This window comes from Kryptolebias marmoratus, linkage group LG23 (assembly GCF_001649575.2).
Source record: "Kryptolebias marmoratus isolate JLee-2015 linkage group LG23, ASM164957v2, whole genome shotgun sequence".
In the NCBI taxonomy this organism is placed as follows: Eukaryota; Metazoa; Chordata; class Actinopteri; order Cyprinodontiformes; family Rivulidae; genus Kryptolebias; species Kryptolebias marmoratus.
In genome coordinates, this window is record NC_051452.1 from 13,325,530 (window position 1) to 13,342,417 (window position 16,888).

General features: G+C 45.9%; 1 protein-coding gene and 1 long non-coding RNA gene across 7 annotated transcripts in view; one reads left to right on the forward strand and one right to left on the reverse strand.

Annotated features, from left to right (window-relative positions):
- The window catches only part of LOC108245704, a 541,596-nt gene that overhangs the window by 56,025 nt on the left and 468,683 nt on the right, over window positions 1–16,888 (forward strand). The gene's annotated exons all lie outside the window — the stretch shown is intronic.
- dzip1 (DAZ interacting zinc finger protein 1) lies at window positions 545–15,217 on the reverse strand. Of its 6 annotated transcripts, none has more exons than XM_017432806.3 (19): window positions 15,071–15,217; window positions 14,449–14,579; window positions 13,761–14,351; window positions 9,806–9,890; window positions 9,554–9,669; window positions 9,283–9,441; window positions 9,066–9,197; window positions 8,065–8,127; window positions 7,850–7,978; window positions 6,524–6,572; window positions 6,328–6,378; window positions 6,156–6,215; window positions 4,115–4,290; window positions 3,831–4,023; window positions 3,473–3,644; window positions 3,038–3,381; window positions 1,275–1,396; window positions 1,030–1,195; window positions 545–936 (listed from the first exon to the last, which is right to left on the reverse strand). In XM_017432806.3, exons 2-19 carry the CDS (start codon window positions 14,449–14,451, stop codon window positions 839–841), a joined length of 2,709 nt encoding a protein of 902 aa, XP_017288295.1. In that variant the 5' UTR covers window positions 14,452–14,579; window positions 15,071–15,217; the 3' UTR covers window positions 545–838. The 6 variants fall into 6 exon arrangements, with proteins under 6 accessions (XP_017288295.1, XP_024865488.1, XP_024865486.1 ...); XM_025009720.2 differs by having other exon boundaries at window positions 3,038–3,366; window positions 6,470–6,572; XM_025009718.2 differs by having other exon boundaries at window positions 6,470–6,572.

Genomic DNA, 16,888 nt, shown 5'->3' on the forward strand with positions numbered 1-16,888 from the left:
TTCAGGAACCATTATTGAAAAATAAAACAACAGAGAGTTGTTGTTTTGTTTTTAAATACCAACACTGTAACGCAGGCAGCTGTTCGGGCCATGTCAAGGCTGCCTGCTCTGTGCCGAGCAGTCAACGCTCAGACTCAGCGAACGTAGGCGCATACTGGACGCGGGTCAGCCGTGGACCTTGGAACTCGCTAGCCGAATGGAATCGACCTTGGAGAAGTTACTGACTCGGCCCGGCATGGAGGACAACATTAATTTGGATGTTTGGATTCGCCATTAAGATGAACCGGTGAGACTCTTAAGGCGAGCAGGAAATTAACGGCATCCATGACTTTATTGGATCGTGTCATCTTCAGTCCCGAACGACTGGTTCTCCCCTATAAAAGCATTGTTTTAAAACTCGTTGCAGTATTTGTCATCCGGTAAGAGGTTACCAGATAATATTGTGAGTGCGGCATTTGAAGGCAGCATTAGACGTGCTCCGAGCTGCTTCGTCACCCCCACAGTAACCAGCCTTAATGCACATGCTGAAATCAATTTCAAGACATGAAATCTTCAAAGGTATATTTTCATTTAAAGTCACATTTCATTCGTCAGTATAAAATCTGATGTACAAAACTTTACAGTACAAAAAAACAGCATCTAACTAAGACTGTGGAATATACAAAAGAGACCCTGATACTGAAACAGTCGAAGGCAAGTAAAGAATTGGCACGAAGCAGAAAGAAAAACTAACTTAGCTGTTAATGCCCTCTGGTGTTCTAGCTTCTGTGTAATATGGCTGTTTGGTGTTCGGCTGAGGTCAGAGGAGCGGGCTGAGCTCTTCCTGTCGCTGCTACATCTAACTGTGTTTATTGCTGACGTCCTCCGAGTCGCTGATGTCACTCAGGGAGACCAGGCTGCTCTTCAGGGTGCTTCCTGTTCCAGCTTCGGTCAGACCTGCCGGACCCACAACGGTTGGGATTTCTTACAGCTTCACAAACCGAGTACTTCCGATATGGTTTATGTGGTGTTGCTTTGTTTTTCACTGACCTGATTTGTGTCCCTTTCCTGTGGAGGTTCCCCACACGCTGGTGCTGGGCGACTCCAGGCTCTTCCTCAGGGGTCCCGAGCCACGGAGAGATGTGGGTTTGGACGCTTCCTGTTTGTCCTCTAAAGAGGAGACCACCCAGTCGCTGCTCTCCTCCAGGTCTGTAAACTGCAACCGCAGACGCAGACGACACGGATCATTTTACTTGAACTTCAAACTGAATCTGTTTGAGGTGCGGCCTTCTTACCGAGAGCTCCTGAACCTCATCCCATCTCTCAGGTAAGATGCTGACGCCCCCTGCTGGCTTCTTCGACGCTCTCTCTGCAAACTGCTTCTCCATTTTTCTGGCCAAGTCACTGATTTTGCTGTCTAAAAAACAAACAAGTAATGATCGAACTATAAGAGCTGGTTAGAAAAGAACAGTTCCTCAAGAAGACCTTTAAAAACAAAAATCCTGCAGTATTTTTCTACCTCTGATAGTTACAGGCATGATAATTACATATCTACTTAAATCCTGAAAGGAAAGTTTGATTTCTTTTGTGTCTACTGGCTCAGACTAAAACCTGGAACCAACAGAGGTCCATATGAAGCTAGCTGTGGTTATTTAGAACTTCCTAAACCAAAACATCCCTTTGTTTGTGTTAAAGCTTATTCAGCAGTTCATTGGGATCTTAGTGTTACAGATTTAGGGTCCATTCACAGCAACCCTGTTGAGTCCGCTTTAATCCAACTCTAGATCGTTTACCTATAAAGTCTGGTTCGTTTGGGGAGATGTGAATGCACAATTGAACTCTGATGCGGACCAAAAAAGCGAACTCTGGTTCGGTTGAAGTGAACTCTGGCCCGGTTTGAATGCTTATGTGAATGTAAGCGGACCGGAGACGGCTCCAAAAGCAGGAAGTGGACTACAGCACAGGGCCTTCTGGGTAAATACAACCAAAACAAACACACGTCTCTACCACTCGCGGGAGAAATGGCTTGTGGTCAGACATAGAAATCCTAAAACCACTCAAATTTGATGCCACTCCATTTTTGTTCACTTTTCCAGAAAAAGGAAGTTGCGCTCAGTGTCTTCTTCAGAGGTTTTTGTGTTGTTTCCTTCAGTAGTTCTCGGTGCAGCGCCTCCACAGGCGAGGGGGCGGAACAGGTCGCTCAAAGGGATTGGTACGATTAACCCAGTGCAGCGTGACTAAGAACCGCAGCAGCTGAAAATGGAACAAATGTTGACATTTTGGTCCCCAATTGAGCCGAGTCTACCGGACTATCAGGTGTGAATACAGCTGTGATCATCTCCATCCTGTCCTCTGTTCGTCAAATAGAACGTCACATCACCACCAGCTAAAAGCTAAAAGGAGAAAAACACTAGCTAAAATTAGCCTAAAGCAACACAAGGTTAGCTAAAAGTATCAAAGCTAGAGCTAAAAGCAGCAAAGGTCTAGCTTAATGCTACAATTAGTAGAATGGTTCCCAAAAGCTAAAAGTAGTAGAAAAGTAGCTAAATGTTAAAAGTAGCATAAAAAGACAAAAACAGAGCAAGTAAACTGAAGCAGACTTCAAAAAGAACTAAAGTTTTAGGGAACTGAAGATCTCTTTGTATTTCTTTGAGGGAAATCCTTCTGAATAAAGTTTTAGAAACTGTAAAAGTTACATAACCCAGCAGTCCCAGTGCCCGTCCGCTGAATGAGCTGAATGTTTTGATAAACTAACGGCTAAAGTAGTAGAAAGCATGTAGAAATATTAAGTTTGCACAAAACATGGGGAAATAAACAAACAGGAAACCAACAGTGTGAATGCTGACTCAGAACCCAGACAATAAAAGGTCAAATAAAAAGAGCCGAGTCACATCAAGTCACACCTATAAGATCCATTAAAATAACTGCAGGTGAGTTCATTTGGTTCTATGTTAAAGTGTGTGTGTGTGTCTGTGTGTGTGTGTGTGTGTGTGTGTGTGTGTGGGTGTTTTCTGACTAACTGGAACCATTTTGGGACCGAACAGTTCCATCTCCTGACCTTTCTCGTAGCTTTTCTTCGGAATGTTTCCGTTCTGGTCTTTAAAGCCCTGCAGCTGTTTGGGGTCGATCTCCTGCAGCTCGCTGACGTCCGACCAGTCATCCTCGTCCTCCTCGCTCTCCGCCTTTGCGGCGGGCGGCGTCCGGGTCTCTGCCGGTCGGGACAGCGGGGCTTTGGAGGCCTGGCTGCCCGAAGCGGTCCTGATCAGAACCGGACTGGGCTTACTGGCTTTGCTCTGGTTTAATCTGGGTTTCGGTGACTTGCTCCTCTGGGGCTCCTCCTCCTCCTCTTCCGTGTTGGACTCTTCCTCCTCAGAGTCATCATCTGAACTAAAAGGAGGAGTTCTTAATAATAAAAAGCACAGAACCTGTGATGTGATGTTTGTCTCTCCTGTAGCAGAAATATGGACACGTTTAGACGCTCACGTTTCCTCACCTGCTTGTGACGACCCTCAGAGCAGTCCTGTTGTTGGGTGTAGATGTCTTGGGCTGGCTGGTTCTGGTTCTTGGAGCCGGCTGCGGGGTCTTGGGCTGTTTGACGGCGGCTCCGGGCGTCCCCTGGGTGGCTCTGGAGGGCAGGCTGCTGGAGCGCGGGCGGATCTGCATCACTGCACGCAGACAAAAGCCACTTCACTTAAAGCCAACCAGCAGATCAGAGTGTCAGAGCCTAAACCGGCTTTAACAGGCACAGTCACTGATTTCCTCTTGGTCCTCGGGGGTGGGGGGGACGGGAGACAGATTTGGAGCTGTAAAAGATGAGCTCATGTGTTAAGGAGCTTCTCTCGATGACTCACCTTGACCAGGCTGCTTGGATCTGGTGCGAGAGTCCGGAGATCTCCTCTGAGCTCCCAGTTTCTGATCCACGACGCTCATCATCTCCTCCCGACACCTCCAGTAGTCAGGCAAGGTTCTCCCAGCGGCCTCCCGCTTCAACTTTAACTTGGCCAGGAGGGACGTGAGCTCCTTGTTCTTTAGGCTGCTCTGATCCTAAAAGAAGCAGGAGGTGGACTAAAAGTCAGACTCCTTCTACGCGCGGTGCACAGAACCTTATTTCTCAGGCTGACATGGTGGAACCTACACTCCTGACCCCCAGGCCTTCTAGTTTCTTGACGACGGAGAGTTCCAGCTCTGGTCTCATCTCCTTCTTGATGCTGGGGTTCCTCTTCAGCGCGCTGCTGGGCGTCCTCTGCTTGTTCGCCAGCGCAGGCTCAGCTCGGCTCGCCGCCGGCCTCCTCTCTGAGACGCTGCTGGACTCTGGGGAGGAAACGGACCGCCTGAGTCCAACTGGAAACCTCAGCATTCACTGGGAACGCTGAATGACATCACCGCAGAGGCTGAAACTGAGCTGGTGTGTGTGTGTGTGTCTAAATCAGCAACAAAAAAGTTGCTACGAGTTGAAAGGAGCAAAAAGCTAGCTTAAGGCTTAATTAAAGTAGAAAAGGTTAGCAAAAAATTAAAAGTATCACATGGCTAGCTAAAAGATAAAAGTACCAAAATGTGAGTTAAAAACTAAAACCAGCAAAAGGCTAGCTAAACTTAGCAAAGAGTAGCTGAAAGCTAAAAGTATTAAGAGGCTAACTAAAAGCCAAAAGTAAAGGCTAGCTAAAAAAATAAAAGTATCAAATAATAGCTACAAAAGGCTACCTAAAAGCCACAAGTATCAAACGACTAGGTAAAAACTAATAACAGCAAAAGGCTAGCTAAACATAGTAAAGACTAGCTGAAAACTCAAAGTCTAACTAAAAGCCAAAAATAAAGGCTAACTAAAACATAAATGCACCAATGGGTGAGATGGAAACTAAAAGGCTAGCTACAAGCTAATAGCGTAAAACGGGAAAACTGGAGCAACTACGCTGAAACACATTTGAAGAGATCTTGTTGTATTTCTGTGAGGAAAATATGTTCAAATAAAATGAAATAGAAAAATATAAAAGTTATAGAAACCAGACAGCCGTCTCCACGACGAGCTGAATGTTTTGCTCAAATAGCACAAAGTACACTTTAGTAGATACACTGCACAAAACGTCCAAAAAGTAAATAAAAACCGGACGACAAAGAGTGTGAATGCTGACTCGGCATAAAGACAGTAACTACAGCAGAAGTGAGCATGCACAGAACTACAGAACCACAGAACCAGGTCCACAAGAAGCCATGCCACGGGCTCAGGCTGATGGGTGGAGAGCAGGCAGAGGAGGAGAACGGCAACAAGACGATGGATGGAGCTTAAAGATCAAAAGTCGAACCACTCCTCCTAAAGTCTAAGCTCATCTTTGGTCGTTTTCATGTCAGTTTGGAGCGAAATGATCAGATCCTTTAAAGTGGGGTTCTGTGGAAAGTTGCACAGATTCAGTCTTCTCATGTGTGTTTATTTATCCTCTACTCATACAGTGCTAATTAGTATTATAGCACAAATGTCAGTGTGACTGTTTTAAAAAAGGACTGAGGGAATAAAACCCTATTTTGAAGACGTGAGAGAAAGAAATATGGATAGAATCATTCATTTATTTTGTTCTTTTTAAAAGAACCGCTTCGTGATTTAGCTGCTGCTAATCCTGCTGGCAGCTCCTTCGTTTCCACCAATCCAACAGGCGAGAGGCAGTGAAGTTGTAGCTCACCCGTGGCTGCAGCTTCTGCTTTGTGAGCCTTTCAAAATAAAAGTACGGTGGCAGAAACAGACGTGGGATCAAATAGGCTGCTGTCAACTTCACATGACACGAATGTTCTGGCAAAAATATTCTGAAACTGCTTGACAGAAGTGCCTCGGGGCTGGACAGGAAGTGCTACAGCTAGCTGCTGCTGCTGTTTAGAAATACCTAATGAACTCTATGGATATAACCATGTCATGCAAAAACTTGCATCAACTCCTACGACAGCTTTAAGATTGGAGTTGGTCATGGCTTCACTCAGACTAGCCGTTAGCTCGTCAGTCCATTTCTCCAAACTGAGGTCGTTCAAGGAGCCATCTACAACAGGTAAGATATTAATAGTTCAGAAGCTTTCCACAGAACCGCACCTAGCGACAGCTGGACCCCGGTTTTAGTGCTGCTCAGGACAGACCGATGCTTTCGTTCATGCAGCAGCATGCAGCCGATCGGCTCCGTCGCTTCGAGCCTCTTTACCTTTCTCCTCTTCTGACAACTCCTGAATAGGATCCAGCTTAAGAGCAGAGGCTGGCTCCTCTACACGACGCCCCGGAAGTCGGAAAACGAATATAAAAATGGGTCAGGGGCACTGGCGACATGACTGCTCTAACAGCCTGAAGCTGTGAAGTCCTTCGTGCTCGCAACTCACCGAGTACAACCCTCTTAGCTTTCGGCTCCGGGGCCGGTGCGCTGACAGCAACTGGAAAACACACATCGGGACCTTTTAGGACTTGTCCTCCATCTCCGCAGCTTGTCACTAATGAAAGGTTGGATACTCTTTGCAGACTAACAGTATGAGGAGAAGATGGAAACAAGTTCCTGCTGCCAAGGAGAGGGAACCATACCTGGGACTTCAACCACTTTAGTGGCTGGATTGGAGGAAATGCTCCTTATCTGTGGAAGAACACACAGTCATTCCTAAAGACAACAAGTTTCACTTTGACATAATCTAACCTGTGGCTAGTGTTTGGCTACTTTAAGATAGCATTTACCTACTTTCACTTAAGAGTGTTGCTTTTTTTAGCTAGAATTTGGTCAGCATGTTGTTACTCTTAGCCTTTAGCTACCATGTTGCTAATGTTAGCTAGCACTGTGCTACATTTAGCTTTTAGGACATTTTTAGAGCTAAACAATTTTAACTTGTAAAAACCCAACCTGTGGCCAGCATTTGGCAATTTTTAAAACATTTTTGCTTGTTTTAGCTTGAAGCTAGCATTTTGCATCTTTTTGTTAGCATTTTGTTACTTTTAACCTTTAACTAGCAGTTTGCTACAGTTATCTTGTGTTTTGTTACATTTAGCTTTGAGGACATTATTCCTGGTCAACAATTTTCACTTTTCGAAACCTAACCTGTGGCTAGCATTTTGTGACCTTTAGCTAGTGTTTGTCTATTTTTATTTTAGGTTTTTCTACTTATAGCTTTTAGCTAGCATTTTCCAACTTTTAGTTATTCAGTTATTCAGAACTCAGCATTCACATTGCACTTATATATAAAATGCAATTCTCTTGTTACATTTAGTTAGCATTTTGTTACTTTTAGTCTTTAGCTAGCATTGTGCTGCATATACCTTTCAGGACATTTTCCAGTTAAACAATTTTAACTTTTAAGAATCTAACTTATGGCTAGCATTTAGCGACTATTAGCTTGTGTTTAGCTACATTAAGCTTTCAGCTCAGTCATAGCCTTCTCAGCAGTCACGTTACACTTTCGTAGAAAGTGCAGTTTCTCTAGATACCTTTAGTTAGCATTCTGTTAGCGGCTGGTGCTACGTTAGGATCCTTGGAGGTAAATAAAACACCTGATCTACGATCGGCTATACAAAAAAACAGGAACCTGACTAATGAAGAACACCATTTCCATTTGTTCAAGTTCAAGCGATAAAGTAATTGGTTTGAATTTCATCTACTTGATAGAAACAGCCATCATTTCAGGTAATTGTATTTATGTTTATAGGTCAATTTACCATAAAGATTATTAAACAAAGCCATTTGTGACGTAAATGTGATTAACGAGCTGAATGAACATCCTCCACTCCTAACTTCCTACAGTAATATAATGTATCAACACAGGCGCATGTAGCAAATAGAGGATATCCTGAACGAGGCAGAGCGCTCCGCCTCACTTCCTGCCTGGACAGAGGCCCACAGTGGGAGTGGAGAACGCGGCTGACCTGCTCCCTCTGGGCCCTGATGGTCTGCTCCTTCTCCTGCAGCCTCCTGCTCATCTCCTGCTGCAGCCGCTGGCCGTGCTGCTGGTGCTCCGTCACGGACGACTGCATCCTGCTCAGCTCGTTCAGCAACTGGAGGAAGAGGAGGGTTTAACTGAGCCATTTGGACAGGGAGACTGATGCGTGCGGGGGTGGGGTGGGGGGTCGAGGATGCGCACCTGATTCTTTTCAGACTCGTGTTGAGCTTTAATTTCCTGCAGTCTGGATTCCCATTTTTTATCCTAAAAAAAAAAAAGAAGAATTTTGTTAGAATAACAAAAAGGGACAGTTCAGATCATTTGAAGTGGGGATTATGTGGAAAGGTTATGAGCATTTAGTATCTTACCTGCTGTAGGTAGCTCTTTAAACCACCTCAGTTTGGAAAAACAGAGTTTAATTCCGACTGGATTGACAAGCTATTGGCTAGTCAGAGCACGGCTAAGGCCAAAGTGAAATGCTGCTGATCTTCTGTTATTCACCAAGAACTCTGTGGTTCTGTGCAAGCACAAATAGCAGCGGCCGGAAGCTACAACACTCTCTGCGCAGCCTTCCGCAGAGACATTATGAGATTTCAGGGATCTGGAATCTTTCGGCACCTCACAATTTGACTGAAACATGATTCAAGGATCTGTGATGCAATCATAAAACAATTACTGATAGCTTTTGATTATCCATGTTGAAACTAAGATAATCTCATGTTGAGAAAGGACGCAGTTAGAGCTGTTCAGTTTAAATTAGGATGTCCTATAATACTGTGACAGCTCATGTGCCATATTCATGTGTTGTGAATGACTATCAGCTACTACCACGCCAAGTTTTAGGGCAAGAGCTGGAAAACTGACTGAGTTATAGTTGGTTTTGTTTTGTAAGGCAGCCATCTTGAATCAGGCTGAGTCTTAAGTCGATCAGTCGTAGATGTACGTAGGAGTTTCATTAAAATCTGTCCAGTGCAAGTGGTTCATGAGATATTTTGCTGACCATCAAACACATGCGCACAGGCAAAAGCATTATTGCCTGCATTTGGAGTCGTTTTAAGACCTCAGAGTACATGGGACTAGCCGTTAGCTCATCAGTCCTGTCAGAATCAAACTATACCTCCAAACTACAAAGAGACATCTACAACAGGTAAGATATTAACTTCAGAAAGAGCTTTCTGAAAGTTTTCCCTCTCTTTCCTGACCTGCTTCTTCATCTGTTGCTCCAGCTTGTGGATGGCTTGGAGCTGCACCTCTCTGTAGGCGTCCACGTCTCTCTCTGGCTGCGCGCTCACGGGGCCGGCGGCCTTCTCCTGCCTGGACGTCTGGTTTGCTTCCTGCGAACGAGAACCCACGTGAAACGGGACCTCTGCGCCGACGCAACGCAGCACAGAAGGAGAGGGAGCGTCCTTTCCCCCTTACGCTGAGAGCCTGAATGTTTCGGTTGTAGAGGAACTCCATCTCCCTGCGCATGCCGTCCCTGCTGTCCTCGATCTTCCTGTCCATGCGAGCCATCTCCTCCGCCTTGAAGCGCTCCAGTTCTCTCAGCAGCTCCTTGTGCATGTTCTGCTGCTCCTTCTCCTGGATTCACACACACATCGGCATTCAGTTACTGCGACGGAACGGACAAATCTCACAAGGCAAACACACTTAGAAAGGCATCAAATGACACAAGCCCGATGTGTGACATCACCTCGGCTATTTTGGTTTGCAAAGCCTGCTGCTGCTGAACGATCTGCTCCTTCAGGGTGCTGATCTCCAGCTTGAGGCTTTCGATCTGGGATTTCTTCTCACTGTCGGACTGCAGCTCTGTAAGGAGCAAAAAAAAAAAAAAAAAAAAAAAAAAAAGAAACACCGAAATGTCGTTGAACGTTAGGCTGAGTCAGGCAAATCGGTTCACTCATCTCACGCTCCAGACCGGATGTTTTAGGGCCGGCGGACTTACGGGTCTGATACTCGTCAGGATGCCGACGCTGCATGTGGTTCTGGAGGAATGAGGAGTTCAGGAAGGACTTATCGCAGTGCAGACACTAAGGAAACAGAAACAGACAACATCAGTGAGACATTTGTTGAATTAAAAAAAAGTTAAGGTTAGATTTTTGATTCATTATTATTCAATCGAATAAGTTCTTGTGTTTTAAGTAACATCTGTCTGTCTGTGGACAAGATTGCTCAAAACGTTCTGAACTTATTTTCCGGAAATTTTCAGGAAACATCAAACAAGGAACACAGAATAAGTGATTGAATGTTGGTAGTGATCAAGTCAAAAGTCAAGGTCACATATCAGCCTGTGCTCTAACTCTGCAGCTGTATAACAGGAATGTTAAACTGCACAGCTGGACACCTCTTAGGTCAAGGGTGATCACCACTGATTTCATGGCCATGGGGTCAAAGGTCAACATCACAGTTGACCTAGTGCTCTAACTCTGCAGCAGTGTAATGTAGGAATGTCAAACTGCACAGCTGAACACCTCACGGGTCAAAGATGATGCCTGCTGATTTCAAGATTCGTGGGGTCAAAGGTCACAGGAAACCCCTTTATAAAAACTTGTCTCTGCTCCAAAATGTGACCCTTTTGTTTCCTCCACCCAGGGAAGTTCTGTTTTTGCTCACATCTGCTGGCTTTTTAACGTCCGAGAAACCTTTTTCAAGGTAAACGGTGTGTATCAAAATGCGACGTTTAAAACTGAATTTATGCGTTCATAACCAGAAGACTGGACTGATGTGACGGCCTTTTCACAGGCGACAGCTGATTTAAAATGCAGCTGCTCTCAGTCTTACAGGTCCCAGGACATCTGAGCTCTGCGCTGGCTTCCTATTGGACGCAGGATCAATTTACATATCTTACCACTTCAATATAAAGCAGTAAATGGCCTTGTACCACAATATATAAGAGACATACTAACTATACACCAGTCAGATCACTCAGCTACAGACAGTTGTAACTAAAATAGTAAATAATCTTCCTATTCTGCCTTTAAATCAAAGTTTTCTAACAGGTGTGTCTTCAGAAATAATCCTTTTACTTCTTAGCTTTTTACTTTCCTCTAGGAAATACCTTCGTATATTGCTTGGCGTCATTGGAGCTTCCGCTTTTTAAATATCGAGCTGGAATTCCCGATGACGTCACTCCAGACCAATAAAAATCTAGTTTTCAAACCAGCGCTCTCATAAACAAAACTACCTTGTTGCCAAGTGATAAATCGCCACATTTCAACAACTTACATATCTTAAAGCTTTCGAGTTGGAGAATTTGAAAACAATAATTACTCAATACTGAAAAATTCCTTGTTGTGAGCAGGTCACGTGCGTGCTCTTGGGAAATGAAATCTTTTTCAGAGAGAGCTTTTAGGATTCTGCATGTTTGTGTCTGTATAGAAAACCATTTTTCTATGGTTGAAGAGCTGCATGAGAGGCACACTGGGTTGCCTTAGAAATATTAAAGTTACCTCAGAAAGATTGCTCACAGTTTGTGTGGCTGTGGATCAGTGGTTAGAGAAGTGTCCTCTAACGAGACAGCTGGAGGTTCAATTCCACCAATATGCTACATGCTGAAGTGCACTGATTTATTCAGATTAGCTTTGTAGAGACGTGGTAGAGTGCTGTATGAATGTCTTGTAAAGCGCTTCGAGTGATCTGATTGGCTATATAAGTACAGTTCATTTACTTAACTGGCAACCTTCTTGCTGGTCCTGTTTATGTGACCTAATAAAGCTGATATGATTTCTAAAAGGATGCAGGATCTGATGTGTCCAGTTCTACACATGTCAGTCTTCAGTATAATATAGAGATGCACTGCAGAGGGATGTCACAAGCACACACTGGGCTGTCCCCTGCATGTTTTTCATTTAATTATATATATTTTTATAATTCCGTTCACGCTGAGTGTTAACGTGACAAGTCAGAACGACAACAGTATCAACGGGAGCTGTCATGGAGCTCGTAGCTGCCGGACCTGAGCAGAAACGGCATCATCAGTGAAAACTCCTCTCCTCCAACACCTCCACTGTCCGACTAACCTGGACAGTGGAGGTTTCCAGGTGCAGCGGGCACTGATCATAAATCTGTCCTTATCCAGGCGCAACTTGAAACCCAATCCCCATCGTTTTCACAAAGCAGACAGGCAAGTCCCCAAAATTATTAGTGTTTCCTCTAGCGTCACCCTGCACCCCAAACTGCACCGCCTGCCCCCTCATGAAGGTCATAGCAGGTAATAAACTAATACCTGTCTGGATCTGTTCGCACGTTACCAATTCACTGCGGCCAGAAGAGACACCAAAGTGGATACATCATCACCCACCCACCCCCAGACCTCCCAGGATAGCAGGGTTGGATGATAGGCTAACAACTTTCCATCAGCCATCATCAGTCCAACTACCAGCTACTGCTGATACATTTGCACATCTTACTTTTTTTTGAGGAGGGGCGAACCGGGCAATCTCTGTTCTCCAGCTGTTTGTGGCCCAAAACAAACCAACGTCACTAACTACTCTGGTTTTAAAACACGGAGTTAACTTAGAACTTCTGAGCAGTCAGCTCTGGGCTGAAATGAAAAGCTACAGGTTTACCACCCCCCGGAGCAGACATGTGGTTAACTTCTAACATGTCCTTCTTGTCTCAGCGAGCAGTGTTTCTAAAAGCTGAAACCTGCAGGGAAAAATACCTTTAGGCGACATATTTCCCTGACAAACTGCAGAGCGCTGCGAAGCGAGAGGAGGCAAAGCGCCGTCCCGGTTATTGTTAGTTCAGCTAAACCTTTAGCCGCCGTGGCTTCATTGTTTTGGACAAGACCTCTAAGAATAACAGAGAATAAGCCCTGATGGAGAAAATGGGGGTTTAAAGCCATGAAGTCCCCAAAATTCAGAGATGAGAGGGCCACAGGACGTAGGAGGAAGTTTTTCCTGATGATGGCATTATAACTAAAACAAGCATATTTGTTTAGTTCGTCAGAGAGTTTGTGTTTAACAGCTGACAGCCGTGATGCGTCTGCTGATCAGTGCTGTTAAAAAGCAAAACATAAACTTGAAATTCAACGCATCTGACCACGACTTGCAAGCCTTTAGAAATATTGGTGTATGAAGTCCCGAGTAGTTTGCAGATGTCCAGATTCAAAAAAAAACATCTGCCAACTTCCTGCTAGCTACGTGTTGCCAGCACCTACGGTACTTGGGATTAAACAGAGGAAGGCTCCAAGTTCATTCATTCTTTTGCTTCTTCAGTATTTACACAGAAAACAGAAGTGACGAACACTCCTGAGACAGCAACACCAATCGGCCTTAAACGCATCACACGCTGCCGCTCGCCGCGTCGAACCCGCCCGCTGCTGAGAGACGCCCTGTTGCTCCGCGTGGGAGCAAAGATCCGAGCGAAGGGAGCACGCCGCTTGGCTGGGTGTCAGGTCATTCAGCCTCTCTATCAATTATTGAACCAGCTCTGTTAGCCGAGCTCCCGCCTCACACCTAGCAACCGCGAAACGCTAGAGCTGTTGCCCTGGCAACCTCCCGACCACGTCCGCAGCCATCGTAATACCAAAAGATCACAAGGGTTTCAGATCGGGCTGTGCTTCTCAGGTCCGATAAGATCCGAGTGAAAGAAACACACACACAGGAGGGGGGTGGGGGCGGCAGAGCATCACTCTGATTATTGTCTCCTTTTTTTCCCTGGATAAGTGGATTGACAAAAAAAAACCTAAAGACGCCATCTGTTAGGCGGCTTTAAATCCTTTTTTCCTTCAGGTCTGAAAGCAGCGTTCTCATTAGCCTAGTGTGGTGTAGAGGAAATAACTGCGTTTAGGACAAAGAAATGATCAGCCAAGGCTGGAGCTGTGAATACATCTTGTCAGCAATGACGGAGTGGGGCCCAGAGGAGGACAGGAGGGGGGGTGGGGATGGAGGTTTTACCTTGTGGCTGCTGATGATTCGTGGCGCCAGCAGCGACTGCTGGGTCCGGATGACCTTCTTGCGCTGCTTGAGCTCGGCCGTCAGCGTCCTCACCCTCTCCTCCTGCTTGCCGTGCTGAGCCAGCAGCTGCTCGCGCTCCCTACCGGCCGCCGCCAGCCTCTCCTCCGCCGCCCGCAGGTTCAGGCCGAGGAACTCCTGGCAGTGCAGGAGCCACTCCACCGTCAGCTGGGCCAGCTGCAGGAGCTTGACCAGCGCCGGGTCCACGGGGCTCTGGCACCGCGGGCACCGCTCGCCGCCCAGGCTGCAGAAGGTCACCGTGCCGATGTGCTCCTGGAGGGCGTCCACGTCCAGCTGGCTCGCCACCAGGTCCACGTCCACAGCGTTGATGCGTCGCCAGTCCACGCTCTCCCTGCGGGGGCGGAATTTGAAGGGGGGCAATGTGGGGGCGCCGCTGGACGGAGTCATCCCCGCAGGTCCGGCGTTCCCGGCGTGCTGGCTGAGCGGGGAGTTCAGGAGGGAGGGGATCCCTGCGGAGGAGTGGGTCCCCTGGGTGTCACTGCTGTAGGGGTAGTAGACTCCATCGTGAAACGGCTGAAACAAAGAGAGGCTCGAGATGAACGCCACACCGCTGCAGGAAGAGCAAAAAAAAGAGGGTACAACAGCCGATCCGGTCCCCTGCCCTGCTTACCATCCTCTGGTTCTGCTGGAGACAAACCGAGCCCCCGTCGCTCCACTCCACCAGTTCCGCCCCCTTGCGAGCAGCTCACAGCGACAGGCAGGGCGTCCGGCCGGTTACCATGGAGACGGAGACTAGCGTCCCTGGGGAGAGGAATGTTATCAAAACACGGCAGGCAATGAGTCAAATGTACTTCCCCGCAGAGCCGGGCGGAGACAGCCTGCATGAACTACAGATACCTGACATGAAGCTGAGGAGAAACGAAGAAGAAGCAACCGAACTTAGCCGAGCGAGCGCGCGAGGGAGAAGCTCCTAGCTAACAGGCGCTTCACGGTCATTTCACGTCTCGGCAGATCTTTTTTTTTTTTACACTTCTCTCCACCTAAACAATAGGAGGCAAGCTTGAACTTGTCTTAACAACAGCAGACAGGGCTTACGGCCACGACTAAACACAAAACACCTTACTTTTTTTCCCCCCGAACAACCAATTATAACAAACTTGCGTCGTAAAGTCCTTCACGCTCGCGTGGCTAACGGACACGTCTTAAAAGAAAACTTTAAATTAGACATCACTGAAACTGTGAAAACTAGCTACTAATGTTCGCACTTTACGACTTTAGAAAAAACAACTTACCGTTAGGAGTTGTATTGTTAAATGACAGCCTTTAAAAAAAAAAGTTTTCATCGACGACACCCCGGGCGGTTTGAGGGTGACGTAGCTGCTGGCCTCCACATTCCTAAATCCCTGTTCTGAAGAAGAAAAGACCGCCGGTAAGCTAGGCCCAGCAAATACACAACTTCCGGTGTATGCCTTCAAAATAAAAGGTACACGACAAACAAAACGGGTAGTTTGTAATTAGTAAGCACATACAATACAGTTCTTCTTTTAAAAATCGTCACGCAAGCACAATTAAACTATTTAGGAGCAAAACCAGAAAGTCGACTTCAGACTGTGACCACCAAAAACTACTTTTTGCTTTTACTTTGAACGAGCATACCTTCATTTCCGGTGTTATTCTGTCAGGTTCAGCCTTGAGCTCGCAGTAAGATGGGGGGAAGGGAGAAGCAGCTTTTTTTAAACAAGGGGGAGTCAAAAAAAACAGGGGTGAGCGAGTCGATGGGTACCTATTTTAGCGGAAGAAAACAGTTTTTATGTCAAGATCCCAGGACGAAAGGAATATGAATGTTTACATCTAATTCTTTTCTCCTCTCCATCTCACATTTTCCTCCCTGTTGTGAAACTCAACACAACTAAACCCCAACAAAACACGTTTTAGACGTAAAGTTTTCCCCAGCAGTACTGATTCCTGCATTACACATTGCAACTAACGTTATTCTGTGTCTCTAACTAAATATCTTAATAATACAAATCATAAAAAAATCAATGTTTTGTGGAAAAAGTACATTTTGCAGCCGCAGCTCAGAGGAAGTGGAGCACTAAACGCAGCAAAAATATTCACAGCAGATTAAAAATGTGTCAAAAACAATTATTACACTTAGAATATTGGATTATAAATGCAGCCTATTAGTTACAGCTGAAGCCCACATGTCAAATACATAAAATTAAGAGAAAAGCAGGATGATGCAGTGAACATCAACTGGCGGTCCGCCTGCCAATCCTGAGCCGCTGAGGGGGCCTTTTCGGGCCTGCGATGGGGTGATCAGCTTCATTCATGTTTCCTGTTAGTGTTTTCCACAAACATCGATATTACATACATGATAATAGCACATACACAAAACTGTCCTGCCATTATTACCATTATTATTGTTGTTTTTATTGTTATTATTGTTGTTGTTATTCTCTGCATCAAAGCTCGTGGAGTCTGCTAAGAAAAATTCTGTCTCCTAAGTCCCTTTTCTTGGTGATTCCTGGTTGAGTGTGAAAAATAATTTGTAAAAATGACATATTTGCTAAAGGGTGTCAACAAAAACCTATTTAGTTGGTGAAGCAGTTCAACATCTGGACTTGCTTTTGAGTGGATTTCCACGAGCCACTACAATGTGTGCTGTGGAATCACCAGAAGGGGTCAGCAGAGATCTGAGCTGACTCCTTGCTGATGTTGGGGGGAAGGGGGGGGTATTGGTGATTTTATTTTTGTTGTGATGGAGAGCAGCTGCAGGAGGCGACAGGAGCGAACCTTCCTCTATGCAAAAAAAAATCCCACCCTTTTTACGACTCCTTTCCGCAGAACACCACAGGATTAATTCTCATGCAGGGCAGCGCCGATGCTGAAACAGCACTTCTGCGTGGAAACTAGTGCCCGTCACTTTGTGCTGAACTCTCCATCAGAGTCCCAGTGCTGACAGAAGCTGACTGTGTGCCATCTCTGTGATCAGTCCCTCAGACAGCTTCAGTCCAGTCCTGATGAATAGAGATTTTAATTCCTGCAGACAGGTCCTGTGACTGTCAGTGTAGCCTGAGGCGAGCAAGGGGGCGGGCGGGGGCCGGGCG